This window comes from Oxyura jamaicensis, chromosome 14, assembly GCF_011077185.1.
Source record: "Oxyura jamaicensis isolate SHBP4307 breed ruddy duck chromosome 14, BPBGC_Ojam_1.0, whole genome shotgun sequence".
Taxonomy (NCBI): Eukaryota; Metazoa; Chordata; class Aves; order Anseriformes; family Anatidae; genus Oxyura; species Oxyura jamaicensis.
The window spans coordinates 6,489,486-6,503,912 of NC_048906.1; the positions used below are offsets into that span (position 1 = coordinate 6,489,486).

Below are 14,427 nucleotides of genomic sequence, written 5' to 3' on the forward strand. Positions count from 1 at the left end.
TTCTGGAGTCGTCAGAATATAATATACTGGGTAAATTGAAATATGTCCCTTCATTTTTTGAAATATGATTGATATCCTTTGCAAAACAAATGTTAACACCTATTTGTACACAAATTTCTTTGATTATATGTTAGGGAAACTCAGGTTTGACAGTCTCTCCTAGCAGGCACTTTACTGCAAGCAAAGGAAATGGCTATTTGTGAATATTAATTCATCTCACTGAAAATGGTTTTGGAGCTCTGCTGCAAATCTATATGGGTATATTTCTGCCTTTCCTAATGCATTTATCCTGTAGTGCTTAGTAGCTATAACTGTTTAACCATTGGTCTCAGCAGCCCACTGCATTCACCTGGGAGAGGTGTGTGCTTGGTGGGAACTTTTGCTGTCATTTAGTTACCTTTTGATAACAGCAGTAACAAAGAACACATAGTAAGAAACATATGCACACTTCACTGCAAAAAATATATATTTCAAATATAGCACCATGTGTACTATAACTATCAGCTTAACAGCAGCATTGCATGTTTAAAACAATCAAGAAAAAATATGCATATGAAGCATGAATATATAAATGTAGAGGTGCACACATATCGACACATGTGAGTGCATGCATATACTGAGGTACTCACTGCAGACATGCTTCCCATATCTATTAACTACTGAATATAAATACGAAAGGAGCAAATTCTCATTTATCTTCAAATGAGAATCCATCTTCCCAGTGACCCCAGAAGTTTTCTTCTTTTTCTAACATCAGTGTAAACAGATTATCAATTGGGTCTAATGAGTCAAATTTTGCTTTCAGTTAATAGCCTAGAACAACCATTGATTCACAGGGAACTGAAAACTCCCATTTGAAGGCAGAATTTGGCCACAAGAAGGCATCTCTTGGACAGTCTGGGAGACATGCAGTGATATGACTTCGACATGATTTTCCATTTTGACTTTTTTTGAAGAAGAAGCAAAGACTTTTGCATGGTAGGGAAATGCCAGAAGACAGCAAGTTTTATAGTTTTCCCCAAAATGAGCATTTATTACCAATCGGCATGAAATACTGCTGATGGTAAATTTTCAGTACATGGCAGGACTTTCAGCATCATAGCAACATACATCATGCATTTTTACAACATTTAAGTGCAGTAATATTGCTCCTTTTCTCAATAACAATATATAAGAATATATAGTATAAATGTACAGTATATATTAGACACAATGTAAAATAACTTAGTGAAATGTCAAAGCTTCTGCATAAAAATTCAAGTCATGCCTGAGCATTCTTCTAGCACAATTTGCTTAATCTTATCTCATATACCTTCATTTACCTTTAATTCATGTTGTAAAGATAATTTTATCCCTATATATGTAATTTCTTAAAACCACTAGAATCCTTGTATTTTTTTCTTTTTTTTTTCTCTTTCTTTTTCTTTTTCTTTCTTTTTTTTTTTTTTTTTTTCTTTTATCTTCAATAGGCAAAGTTTTTAGTAGCCAAGCCAAAACCAAGATTTTGTAGTGTCTCTGCTGATGCTACTGTTACGTACTGGGAAGCAATTTGTCATGAGCACGTTGTATAAGAACAAGTTCTTAAATGCTAGTTATAGTTCATCATAGGCCATCAGGTTCTGTCCTGAAACACCCTGCTGCATGTAAATGGTAATGAAAGGGCTTTCATTAGAAATGGAGCTCATTATCTAACACTGCTATCTGCAAATTATAAATCTCACCAGCTTTCCTGAAATCATATCAGGTACCACTTTGGTAATTGCTTGCAAGAAGGATCAATAAAAATCTGTTTAATAAGAATATTCAAATTGTCTCAAAGCAGGTGGTTGGAATTTTGGCTTCGGCTGACACTGAACGCAGCTTCTTGGAAAATTGTGTCTCCCTTAATACTTGCTAAGTGAAATACGTTCAAGGGCTTTCCTGCAGCATCTCAGGAAGTTTTCTGATAGTACCAGGGGAAAGTGTTATTTTTGCTTTTAAATCAAAGTATTAGGAGACCCTGTGCCTCTGCCACATTATCCATCAATGTCTACCAGAGTTCAACAGCCTTGCAATTTGCTTTTGTGGCGTTTTTCTGAATACAATTTTAACAGTTTAAACAACTCTGTCCTGAATATCAACAAAAATATATCTTAAACACTTATTAATAGCTACATTTATTAAATAAAGAGGGAGTAAAACTGCATAGTACACAACAGTTTGAGACATGATGCTAAAATAAAAATTAAGGGAAGACAGAGTGATTTTCTGTGATTCCTTTTAAGAAAACAAAGCCCAACCCATTACATTCTCAGCCAGCACATATAAACAGAATTACATTGTTTTAGATCAGCTCAAGATCTGACCTATACACTTTGGTGGAATTAATCCTAATTTCCACTAGTGAAAGTGGAATCTGATTCACTTTGTCTCTAATAAAAGTGTTGGGTGATGAGCAAGCCTCTCTTCTGTTGGATTCTGCTTGAAAAGGGAAATTCTGTGTGGTGGTTGGTGAAGTCCAGGATATTTTAGAAAACAATGCTAGAATTGCATGGATTTCAGCATAGTAAAAACTGATATTGGTAACAGTTATTTAGACTTTAACCTTAGCAAAGTTCTTTGGGGATAGACAGAGTACCAGCTGGTAAATCGGTAACCCTTTCTGTGTACTGCTCGGGAAGAGAAAAAGGAGGCAGATGGCTGATTTTCAGTGACATGAGGCTGCTGAATACACTGCAACTCAGATTTTGTTACCACGTATAAATAACATCACATTGTCCAAAATTGGAGATTAATCTGCTGGGCCTCCAGTAGGTGATACTTGTTTTCTTGCATATTGTACTGAGATCTCAGGACAGGCAAAGGGTCAGGGGCTGAAAGAATGTAATCGATGCTGAATTTAATTTCAGAATCCGATTTGGAATTGCTCAGGCTCTGCCTGCTAGTCGTGTTGTTTGGAGCAAACCCACGAGGCTCCAGTAGTCTTGGTCCTGATCCAATTCTTTCGTGTTTACTTTCAGAAGAGGAAATGCTGTTAAAAGCAGAGTCCATAGGAGACATATCAGGGGATGAAAGACCTTTCCCTCTGCTTGATCTCTGCTCTTTATGTTCCCTTTTCATGTTCCTCCTCCTCCGTCTTCTCCTGTAATTCCCATTTTCAAAGAGATCCAGCATGGATTCGCATCCCGTTGCAAAGCTCCAATAGTTTCCTTTCCCCTTCTCATTCCCTTCTGTTCTGGGAACCTGTATTTATTTAAAGGCAGTTCAGTATTTGTATGTGTTACAGATGCTGCTGCTTAACATCTGCATTCATTTACATTCAAGAATGGTGTAAACACATATGACAAGACTTTTAAGCCTATTCTCTTTCATTATATGAATAGGATGTAAACTCCAGCCTCTTCAATTTGTTATCTATTAGCACACACCAGACAAGGACATACTCTTTATCTCTATAATTGACAATTCGGGAAGATTTAAGTGATTTGCAGCTCAGCTGCTCTTTTTCCTTATTTCCTAGTGATGGGATTATTCCTGCATATTTTTTTAGCCATGCACAGTGTGTATGTATATATATAGTTATAGGTCTTACCTTCACAAAACAACTGTTTAATGATAAGTTATGTCGGATGGAGTTCTGCCAGGCTCTTTGATTTGATCTGTAGTAAGGAAATTTCTTCATTATAAAGTCATAAATGCCAGAGAGGGTGACTTTATTTGAAGGACTTTGCTGGATGGCCATTGCAATTAAGGCAATGTAGCTGAAAAAAGGAAAACTTGCTGTTACAGCGTCACCTTGCCCACATACTCCATTATTAGGACTACACAGGTATGTGTGTGTCTATGAGCCCACTTCCAAAAGTTCTCCTTTTCTGCACCCTGCACCCTGGTCTCCAGTTCTGCACCCTAACCCGAGATGTCTGAGGGACAAGCCCCGAGTGCAGTCACTGCCTCTCCTCTCCGATAACCAGCATGAAATGCAGGCATTACTTCCAGGCAGCAGAGTCCAGGAGGATTAAAGAAATATCACCCACCTCTCAAAACCTATCAGAAAAGTTTCCCTGAGCTGAAAGGCTGCAGTGAGTCTGACCAGGCTCAGAGCCCCTGTCACTGGAGACCTTGCGTTCTCCTGGAAAGGACTTTAGCTACCCGTGAGCACCTACACCATGCATCTTCCCAACACACCACCGATTATTTGCACCCAACTCCCCCATTGGCACGTTGTACATTTAATTCCCCTTCTCCTAGGGCTCCTAGAGGTCAGAAGAGACCATTTGAGGTCTGGTCGCTCAGCAGCATGCCAGAGTTGCTGTGACCCCGCAAAGGGAAGAAACAAATCATGAACACTTTAGGCACAGAGAGGGGGGGAAATCTGCCCACCATGGTGCCTGCACCAGGACCAGCCCCACCATGCACACCTGGGGCGAGGTACCCCACTGCCCCCAATGCTCTGATCCCACTCTCCCAGAGCTCAAAATCCTTCCCAGGGATGAGGGGACTTGGAAAAACTTCATCTTACCTATATGCCGGTCTGGTGAATTTTTTCTCTTCGTCAGAACTACAGGTAGGATAATCATCCCCATCATAATTAAAGCAGTTATAGGGGTACTGTGTGTTGTCAAACATCGTCCTGCTCCTTGCTCAGCTCCTGTGGAGTGAGAGAGATGGAGTGATGTTTCTCAGAGCTTGGGCTCCCTCCTCCCTTCTTCCCTCCCCTCTGTCTGCCTCGTTCCCTCTCTCCCCCCTCCTCACTCTCCCTCTTCTCCGTACACACATACTCTCCCTGTTGGGGTGGGGATTGTTTTTGCAATTCTTGTGTCCCAGACAGCCCGTCTGTTAGCATATATATATATATATATTTTTTTTTGGGGGGGGGGGGGGGCGGGGGGGAGGTGTTATTGTTGTTGTTGCTCTCGCCTCCAGTGGGGCGGTGGGGCCGGGCGCTGGTGACTGATGGAGCTGGTGGATTGGGGGTGAACCTTTGAACCAGGGTGTGCACCGCCGGTAGCTCTTTGTGACTCGCTGGGTGGTCCGGGCTGGAGCGGGGCCAGTGCTTCCCCCACCACATCCACAACGTGACAAAAGCAAACAGCATGATGTTAATAAATCATGCTTCAAGGTCCCTGCTTGGAAATTAAACTTTGAGAACAGAGTCCAGCTCCCCCCACACCTCCTCCAACCCCCGAGTCCTCCCCCTTCTTATTTTTTCTCTCCGCAGCGAAGCAGGGTGGCTTTCTTATTTATTTATTTTTAGAAACCCGACGTACAATAAACAGACGATCCAGGCAGTAACGCACGCTTCTCCCGATCTGCAATCTATAATGCAGTATAATAGACATAAATTATATTTCCATGACTAAAGGAAAATGTGTATGTTCAAAGAGAGGAGAACAGAGGGATATGAGGGACTACTGTCAAGCAGGAAAGTAAAAGGAAAATAGCTGTAGGCAGGAGAGCTGCCTGTGTGGGCTTTGATCTGAGGGATGAATTAGACTAATAGCCCTGTGTGTTGGCATCCAATACTGTAACAATTTAATAGTTTTTCAATGCTTTGGAGTGTTTTCCAACAAGTGATGTACACCGAAGACATCACACACCATTTCAGAGGGGACTAAAAAGGTGTATGCCACATGATAATTAAATTATTTGAAGACAGCTCTGTCCCAGGAACTAGCCCCAGGAGGAAATGGGTATTGGAAAAGAGAAAGCAAATTGGTGTGCAGAGAGTTGTGTGGATCAAAATATAAAAGCAGAACCACTAGCAAGGCAACTTTGTTTTCTATAGCATTTTTCATAAAAAGTATGTATGTCCCAGAACCCCTTTTGGAGTTAAAGGATACAATTAGGGGAAAATTCATCCGAGTGATAAAGAGCCCTTCCAAGTGATGTTTAAGTGTCTCATAGGGTTTTGACAAAGATGGGTATAAAGTAGCTTTTTTGGTGGAATATAACAATACAGTATATAGCAGAGAGTAAGGAGAAATACATGGCATGAAAATGTAGATACAAGAGGTACTTTTTGAGGAATACAAAGCCAAGTGAAGAAGTCCAACACAAAAAAAATTATCTTCACTCTAAAATACATCAATAGGCATATGCATGAGGCATCCACCGCAGAGGTCTTAATACAAAGGGTCAGCTACTGCTGCCCAAGGCATTGGCAAGGCTTTAATATTGAGTAAGATGGAGCAGATTCAGTAATGAAGAATGAAATATATAATGTCTGATCTTCATTCATACCCTGTCCAGATGGCTGTAAAGAAGAAGAGGGGGGCATGGACTCAGGAAGATTTTCCTGCACTAAAGAAGCAATCCTTGAGACTCCAATAAATGTCTGCTTGGACTTTTAGCAGTGGCTTTTTCTTTGAAGGTGTTTTACTTCACTGACATTTCAGTAATACAAGCATTATTGTTTCAGATTTATAGCAATTTTTAAAAAGGAGAGTTGGGCTAGTTGGCTCTGATTTTACACAGCCTGTTAGCACCCTTCCTTAAGTTCTTGAATACTCCAGTTACAAAAATCACCTTGATGACACAGTCAGACAATACACTTTGACCAAAACCTTCACGTACTTACTGAGAGTAAGTAGTAAGTAAACTTTTCTGCACAGGGAATGACAGCAAATTAATGCAGTGTCATTCTTTTTGTAATATGATTTACCTCAACTCCAGTATCTTCTAGCCTTGGTGAGTGTAATCTCTCCTGTCTAACACATCTGTAAGGTTCATTGCTGTTGGTGGCTACTTCTGCTCTGTGCAGGAGCTCATGGCCACTATGTTCCTCACCCACTTCAGTGGAAAACAAAACAAAACAAAAACTTAACTTTGCACCTCAGTGGTTGATTTGTGACTCTAAATTCAACAAATGTGGTGGATCATGAGAACTGGCGCTGGTGTCCTTGAGGAGCGTCTCAGGAGTGAGACTGTGGAGGACTGGGGAGGGCACATTGGCAAGATGCATAAAAAAACTCCTGCCCTTTCCTTCTGTGTAATATGTAATCTGTGAATAAATATTTCCTGATTGCCAGCAGTGGGCCAGAGGATTTAGGTTTTAACTCATCAAATATCACTAACTTCATTTGTTGTAAATCCATATAGACGTCAAGAAGAATGCAAACCATTTTTGAATCCTACAAGATCAGAAAAGAAGCATATATTGTCTTTCATAAACTTGCTGCTAAAATGCAGATATGCAAAACTGACGGACTATTTCTCAAGGTATTTTTTTAAAGCCTACATACTGATATTTTATCCCCAAGCGAATGTTTATGGTCCAATTATAATCCTTGAAAATAATATTCATAAAGAAAGGCTAACACGCTCTTATATGTACCATGGCAGAGTTAGCAGGTGTCGTGCTTATGGTGGCAAAACATGTTGTACAACCGTTTTTCCTAGCATCTGTGCAGCCGTTATACTTTAACTAGAGTAACTATAACTCATCCCTGTCATTACCATAAAAGTATAATTTTGCCAGGGTAGTGTTTTCTTATGTTGTATATTTTCAGAACACAAAGTTGTAAACCATTTGATTTGAGATTGTAAATAGGCAATAAAAACACTGTGAAAGATTTGCATTTTTTTTTAAATGTTGGTATTAAAAAGTTATTTGCAATTTTTGTAATTATGACACAGATTATGGAATTGTGCATGAAATGCCATAAATCCAAAAAGGGCTGAATTACCAATCATTTTATCTCCTTGGAGTACCAGTAGGTACTTCAGAGTGTGGAACTGCATGCTGGCATCCCAGTCCTCTTACTGGTGTAGCCTGTCATCACCCAGCATCACAGCCTCTCCTGTTTTCTCTCTGACTTGGGCACCAAAGCTGGCTGCAGTTTGGGGTTTTATCCCAGACCTTTTAATTTTATTGGAAACTTGGTGGCCTTCAGCAGCTTTCAATGGTAGTCTATATCACCAGTAAACTGGTTTCTTTTAGCATGAAATCTACAGCTCTGGAAAAAGGGTGGGGAAATTAAGGTGGTGGTAATTACTCTCCAGGTTGCTCGGATATGGGATAAGGAGAAGGATATTCCCCAAGACATGGCTGGGTCTGTGGCTGTGGTGGTACCTGATACCCCATATACATGATCTTCTGACATTGAGCTCAGTGATTGCCATTTTGAGGAAAAATATGAGTCTTGCCCAACTGTACATCTCCATTTCATCCTAAATTACTCTACACTTCACCCAAGTCCGTTCGCTGATGCTTTCCCTTCTGCTTGTCTTTTATGTTCTTGCATAGAACTTCATGGAAATACAGTTTGCACCACAGTTTTCTGCTGGAGCTCGGTGAGAATTGTTTATGTTTCCTAGCGAGGGGATTATTTGGAGAGGCATTCTTCATCTGCATGCCTTCTAGCTGCAGCAGTGTGAAACTCATGCATAAAACACAACACAGGTTTCTACTAAAATGTGGAACATGGATAAGAAATCTTCAATAACAACTCATCACATTGTGGGGTGGTAATAAGAGAGCAACTGTATAAACTAGCTCAGATATATTATTCCTGCCCTAGGTAAATATAGAGATTCACAAGACATATGTGAAAATCTATTCCTGGGCTTGTTTAGTATCTTTTGATAGTGAAAAATAGGAAAAGAAGAGTTTTCAGAATGAAAAGTTGTTTCTATACCTACTCCTGGTTTGTGGCTATTCGACAAATTAGCAGTTTTGACAGAAATTCCATGAGACCAAGCTGAGGGTTTTCCATTGTCTTGTAGAAGTTCTGTGACCATTTTGTCACCAGCAGAGGCTGCATGTCTCTTTGGACTGGGCAGGAGCTTTCCTCTCTGCATGGTGTGCAGACTTGGTACCCCAGTCCATCATTCCCCAAAGCAATGGATTTGTTTATTCTCTATTATTATCTCCCTTTTGAACAGAACAACAAATCCATTTCTTGAGGGAAGCTCCCAAACAAGTGAAGTGACAACTACCAAACAGGTAAGAAGCCAGGAGCTGCTCCCATGGGATCAAGGTTTCAAAGACAGTGAAGGGAGACAATAAGCAGGTCTCTTATTTTTAGTCATTTATTAAGCAAAAATTCTTAACATTTTTGAACTTGTTTTCTACTTAAAACAAAAAATGACAAAAATGATACAAGAGAAATTAAATAATAATAATAGAGTTTGGGCAAAATGGTTTGTGTTTACCCCACAAATTTTTCAAAATTTTACCCTGAACGAGGGACATTCTGTCTTGGTTTGTCCAGGACCGTTCTGTAGGAGGGATGCTGGTGGTTAAAAGGCCACATACGGATTTCTGTATTTGATACAGATAAATGAGACAGAGATTCAGAGTTTGCTTGCCCATGCTTGGTATTCTCCTCGGTGGCACCAAGTTAAATCCTCCTGTTTGACTTTGCGTGTAGATAGGATAAAACACAGTAGAAATGTGCAAGTCTGGGAGGGAGATTTAGCCTTTCTGCTAGTAGGTTTGTTCCTCCCTCAGCTGTGAAAGTCTCCAGAATCACTGATCCATGAGACTTTTGGAGACAAGTAGGGAGCGCTGGAGGATTTGAAGAGGGGATAAATCAAGAGGTGATGCTTATTCTTCGCAGCATAGTGCACCTCTTGGACTGGCACAGCACTCATGCCTTGACTCATGTCTACACTTGTTTACCAAAAACGGACATTATCTTGGCGCAGCTGCCATACCTCATCCATCTTTGGTCATTTCTCATTTCAGCTATGTACAAAATCATTTGGCTATAGGCCTCACTTCATACATTGTTTGAATTCTGCACCAGACACAGCTAATAGCTCAGGCCAGGAAACTTGTTCCAGATGTTAATTAACTCCCTCTGCATTAACTGGAATCACACAATTAAGGCCTGATTATTTATAAAATCATTTTGCCAAGAGAATTAGGAGAAAGAACACAAACATCCTGGCTCACACTTTCACAAAAAGCATCCATGTGCTGTTAAATTGGGGAAACTGGCACAAGTTGTCCCACACATTTATTTTCATCCATCATGGTTGAGTACAAAGGGCAACAGTCAACCAAGCATGGAGGAGCAATGGTGAGGCAAAAAAAGCTAATTCCCAGCTGATTTAAGGTTTACTCTAGGGATAAATATGGGTGTCAAAGATGCCATGTGTGATGGGGTTCTCCTACCACCATAAATCTAAATGACAAAAAAGACTCACCTTACCCAGTCACAAATGGCAATATTTAGGAGTTTGGTAGCCACTTAGGGGCTGGCCAGTGTGTCTAATACTTTGCCTGTTCTCTATCACATGGCCCTTGGTTTGAGGGCCCTTGGTTGCAAACAAGCTTTGCCCAAACTGACTGTATGCATGTGGCCCAATAAGTGCAAAGGTAACAGCCCCATGGCAATGCAGGCTTCTAGAAGGGTGAGGAGTTGGGGGCCTGGGCTGCTGGAGCACATGCACAGCTTCCCTGTGCTGCCTGCACCTCTGACCACCAGAGACAGGCCATGTGAGAAACCATGACCCTCTAGGGACCATTGGAATCACATCTGAATCAAAGGACCATTTGAATACAGAGTCCTGGACTTCCAGTTTTTACTTTGGACAAGTTTGTGAGGTTGGGTTTGTGCATGTTGATCTGAGACCCACAGCTGTAGTGGCCCATGGTCATTTACTGTCTCTTTCTGCACCCTGTTGGCCCCTTTTAGCATTACGATTGCTGCACCTTGGGAGACCAGAAGGGACGGGGAGAACCAGCACCATTATGTTTTGCTGATTTTATTTTCATTTGAAAATAATAATTAATTCCAGTTCACTTACTCATAACTCTCTCACCCACGCAGAATTTTCAGGGAGTTGCATGAACAATCCCATAAGCAATGCAGACCAATCTGGCAGGAGAAAAGTAACTTGAAACTGGGTCTTAAGCAAGTGCTGCTGCTGAAGAAGGGGATGGTAGCCAGGGACTGTCTGTTTGTGTGTAAGTGAGCTGCAGGAACCCCCCAGACCCTACATCTACCCTTTTCTCTTCAGCTATTCTCTTCTGATTTCTTCATAAGGTGCAACTTGTGGCAGCACAAACCTGCTAGGGTATTCCAGTTTTCCACAAAACCTGTCTTTAAAATGAAATCATGCCTTATAAGATGTCTTGTCCCTCTCTCTTGACAAATGGTATTAATGTTTCTCCATTACAATATTTATTTTTCCCATTGGAAAAAAAAAAATAAATAAAAAAAAATCTCCTAATCATAGATGTGATTTGAAGTATTTTTCCCTGTAAGCAAGTTCAATTGTCAGGGGTTTTCTTAATTCTGAAAAAAATACCAAACATATTGTGCTTTGATAATACCAGTTAAACTGCTCTATTTCATTCCAGGATAAACACTTAATGGCTAAAATGTCAGGGACATCTGATTACTTTTTCATCAACACCAGACATAAGTCTTCTTCTCTCCCTCTGAATTAGGATAATCATTCAAAGCTCACCATTTATCATCCTTCAAGTATTTGACCATCTATCATATGAAAGTGAGTCTCCGCAGAGAACCATTGGCTAACATTGCATTTTGAGGTTTCTGCTGATAGTTCCTTAAAGAGGTGTAAGCTTCCTTCTTACTTTTCCAGCCTTTTCATCTTGTGAGAGGCTTCCTGATGCTTGCAGTGGAGTCTAAAGAGAAATAAGCTTTGATCTCTGCCTCCTGAAGTGCATTATCACCATTAGTATAGCTCCAGGTGAAAATATTTGGAGTGTAATGGTACTGTCTTCAGTTCTGCTGTCTTTGGGAAGGTGGGAGCTTTGCTGTGTGCCTGTTTGTGAAGTCTTATTTTATGTCTGATCTGGTTAAGTGTGCTAAAAGCAATATATATATTTAAAAGAAAAGAAAAAAAAAGTTTTGATTTTGCTTCTTCCCATTCATTTTGACCCCAGCTTATCTTTCTTCATCAGCATTTCAGTCTGGTCATTTTGATATGTCTTTGGGATTTAGAAGTGTCTGAAGCCTAATGGTAGTGCTTCAAGTTTCTCACTTGTCTTATGCTCAGTGTGTAGTTACCTTTCTTTAGACAACTGAATTTAACAAAACAAAAGCTTTGAGAAGCTGGATATATTAACAGAAGCTCAGCTTCTTCCCGTTCATTAGGTGCCTGGTGCTTTCAGGTATATGTAAGTAAATTATCAGTAAACCACATATTTTGATTGAGAGTTGAAGATTTCCTTATATGAGAGTCAAATCCTGTGCATTTTCTGTCTAACTTATTTTTGTAATAGCATATTGGACTAGGTGCGTAAGTAAAAGGGCTGTTATTTAAGAGCTCACCTCTCAGTTAATGAGTGTTTGGGAGAGCAATTTGTTTTTATTTAATATCTTACTTATTTTCCAAGTTACCCATCAATTCTTATGAATAATTCTCAGGACTTCAGAATTTAGAAATACTGTTTACAATTTGTGAGCTCTAAACAGAACACTTTGGGGGAAATAATAAATGATGGCAAGCATATTTAACTGCTGGCATGAATTTCAAGACAAACAACAATTTATGAAACTTCAAGGATTCAGGGGCTCTGTATTTGTCTGTATGCTCAAAAGCTAACAAATAGGATCTCAGAAATCATAGGGGAGCAAACTCAGCACTTTTACTATGCAAAAGATATTCCTAAATCCAACTGTTTTATGTGCATGTCTGCTCTAATACTGCTGAACAGTCCCCAAAGTGAACAAAGCATCTCTTTCCTTAGAGCTGCATACCAGCCATACGGTAAAATATGCCATATGGTTAAAGTGGTATTACTTGAGGTATTTTGCAGCTTCACAAGAAACGGAGCTAGGTTTATGCCCTGTGTACTGCCCACACAGCAGTCTGAAGCCACAACTACGAGGGGACCCAAATTGCCCAACATTGACCTTGTAAAATAGAGCCTCAAGTAAAGGACTTGTATCAGTCAACACCACAGCAGCTGCCCGGAGTGGATGGGAGCAGACGAGGAGGAGCTGAGTGTGTGGGTGGTGGCAAAGGCAGTGACACGACCCAGGAAACAAGGAGGAATGTATCCATATTTAATTGCAGATCCTGTTGATAATGATAGTCCCAAGTAGGAACTTCAGTGTTACCATTTGTGGACTGTGGCCCGTAAAGGGGCAATCAGTGGGTGGAGGTGAGACACAGGGATGGTTTCAAGCATTCTTTCTTTATGGCTTTCTGGGAGTCTTGACAATTCTTTTCTCTCCAATTTCTCTTAGATAATAGTCAATTTGGAAAAAAAAAAAAAAAAAAAAAAAAAAAAAAAAGGAAGAAGAAAAAGAAAAAAAATAATTACAAAAATTAATTTTAAATGCTTTGAGCCTAGTAAGGAATATGCTGACCCTCCAAAGCATGTACTAACACTGCCCAACACCAAGCATTGATCTGAAAAGAAGCAATGGTACAAGACAGTCCTGCCAATTCTGTTTCATGTCTCAGGTTTTATCTCAATGGAACAACACCATGCACATAATAAAATAAGCAGCAGATATCACTAGTAGAACCATCCTCCTGACGTGAGCTACATTTTCCAATGCAGGGTCTGACAGCAGGTGAATAAGCACAGCTCTCTGCTGACTAAGCTGGGCTTGGTGGTGCTTGGTGTTATTTATTTCGCATACCTGCAAAAGACTTGAAGCAGCATCTACCTGATGGCCTCTGGGCTGCTAAAGGTAATTTACATTGAAGAAGCGACTTAGAAACAATCTTGAAAGTCACTCAGCTATGAAGAGATATGCATTAGTATTGACAACGGTTCTCTATTAAAACTGAGGTAGAATTATGATTTCTAGGAAGCAGGATGCAAAGCAGCCAAATGATCACTTAAAATAAACAGCAAACCCTATTCTGGCATGTACTGCAGAGAAATCTGCTGGCAGTGCATCACAGTATGCTGGTGGTTGAAAAACTGGAGCACAGGAGTTTTACAGGTCATACAAAATACTTTGGAGCTATTCTGCAATAGCTAAGCTTGGGCAGAGAACACTTCTTTCTGTTCATTTCACTTAATAAATAAAAATCAGACGTCAGTGTCATGGAGGGGCCGTCTGAATCAAGAACTCACATTTTGAAATAGAACTGGTTCCCAATAACTCTAAATCTGAAGCACACAGAATTCATCTCAGTCTTTTTTTGTGGCTGAGGGCCTCTGTATCTCTTGCTAGCTTTTGTGGGGAAAACGTTTTCTAAAAAAAGGCATCACAACTATTTATGTTTGTTTGTTTGGTATGGGGTTGAACAGCATCAAGCAGAAAGCCAGAGATGTATTTAGATTCATTTCTCTGGAATACGGGTGGGGATGGACATGTTCTTGATTAAAACTGGGAGTTTAGAAGATTGTTTCCCAAGGTTATTTTTGGTTGCTGGAGTCTGGATCTAAAGCTTGTCGCCTGGCTCCAACCCCTACACATTCATATCTGATTTGGCCAGTTTGGAACTTAATCTTTATTTGGAAGCAAAGGAGAGCAACTGTTCACAGATTTTAAGGGATGTCCC

General features: G+C 40.2%; 1 protein-coding gene across 2 annotated transcripts; it reads right to left on the minus strand.

Annotated features, from left to right (window-relative positions):
• Positions 1-443: 443 nt before the first annotated feature.
• FOXL3 (forkhead box L3) lies at positions 444-4,745 on the minus strand. 2 transcript variants are annotated; one of them, XM_035339989.1, is made up of 3 exons: positions 4,499-4,745; positions 3,572-3,638; positions 444-3,222 (listed from the first exon to the last, which is right to left on the minus strand). In XM_035339989.1, the coding sequence occupies exons 1-3, from the start codon at positions 4,603-4,605 to the stop codon at positions 2,749-2,751; spliced, it is 648 nt and encodes a 215-aa protein (XP_035195880.1). In that variant the 5' UTR covers positions 4,606-4,745; the 3' UTR covers positions 444-2,748. The 2 variants fall into 2 exon arrangements, with proteins under 2 accessions (XP_035195880.1, XP_035195879.1); XM_035339988.1 differs by having other exon boundaries at positions 3,572-3,740; positions 4,499-4,741.
• Positions 4,746-14,427: the final 9,682 nt, after the last annotated feature.

Coding starts and splice junctions, on each gene's coding strand:
- FOXL3 (XM_035339988.1), bottom strand. CDS start 4,605: ATGTTTGACAACACACAGTACCCCTATAACTGCTTTAATTATGATGGG. Junction 3,741..4,498: donor TTCACCAGACCGGCATATAG/GTAAGATGAAGT, acceptor TCCTTTTTTCAG/CTACATTGCCTTAATTGCAA. Junction 3,223..3,571: donor TAAACAGTTGTTTTGTGAAG/GTAAGACCTATA, acceptor AAATAAATACAG/GTTCCCAGAACAGAAGGGAA.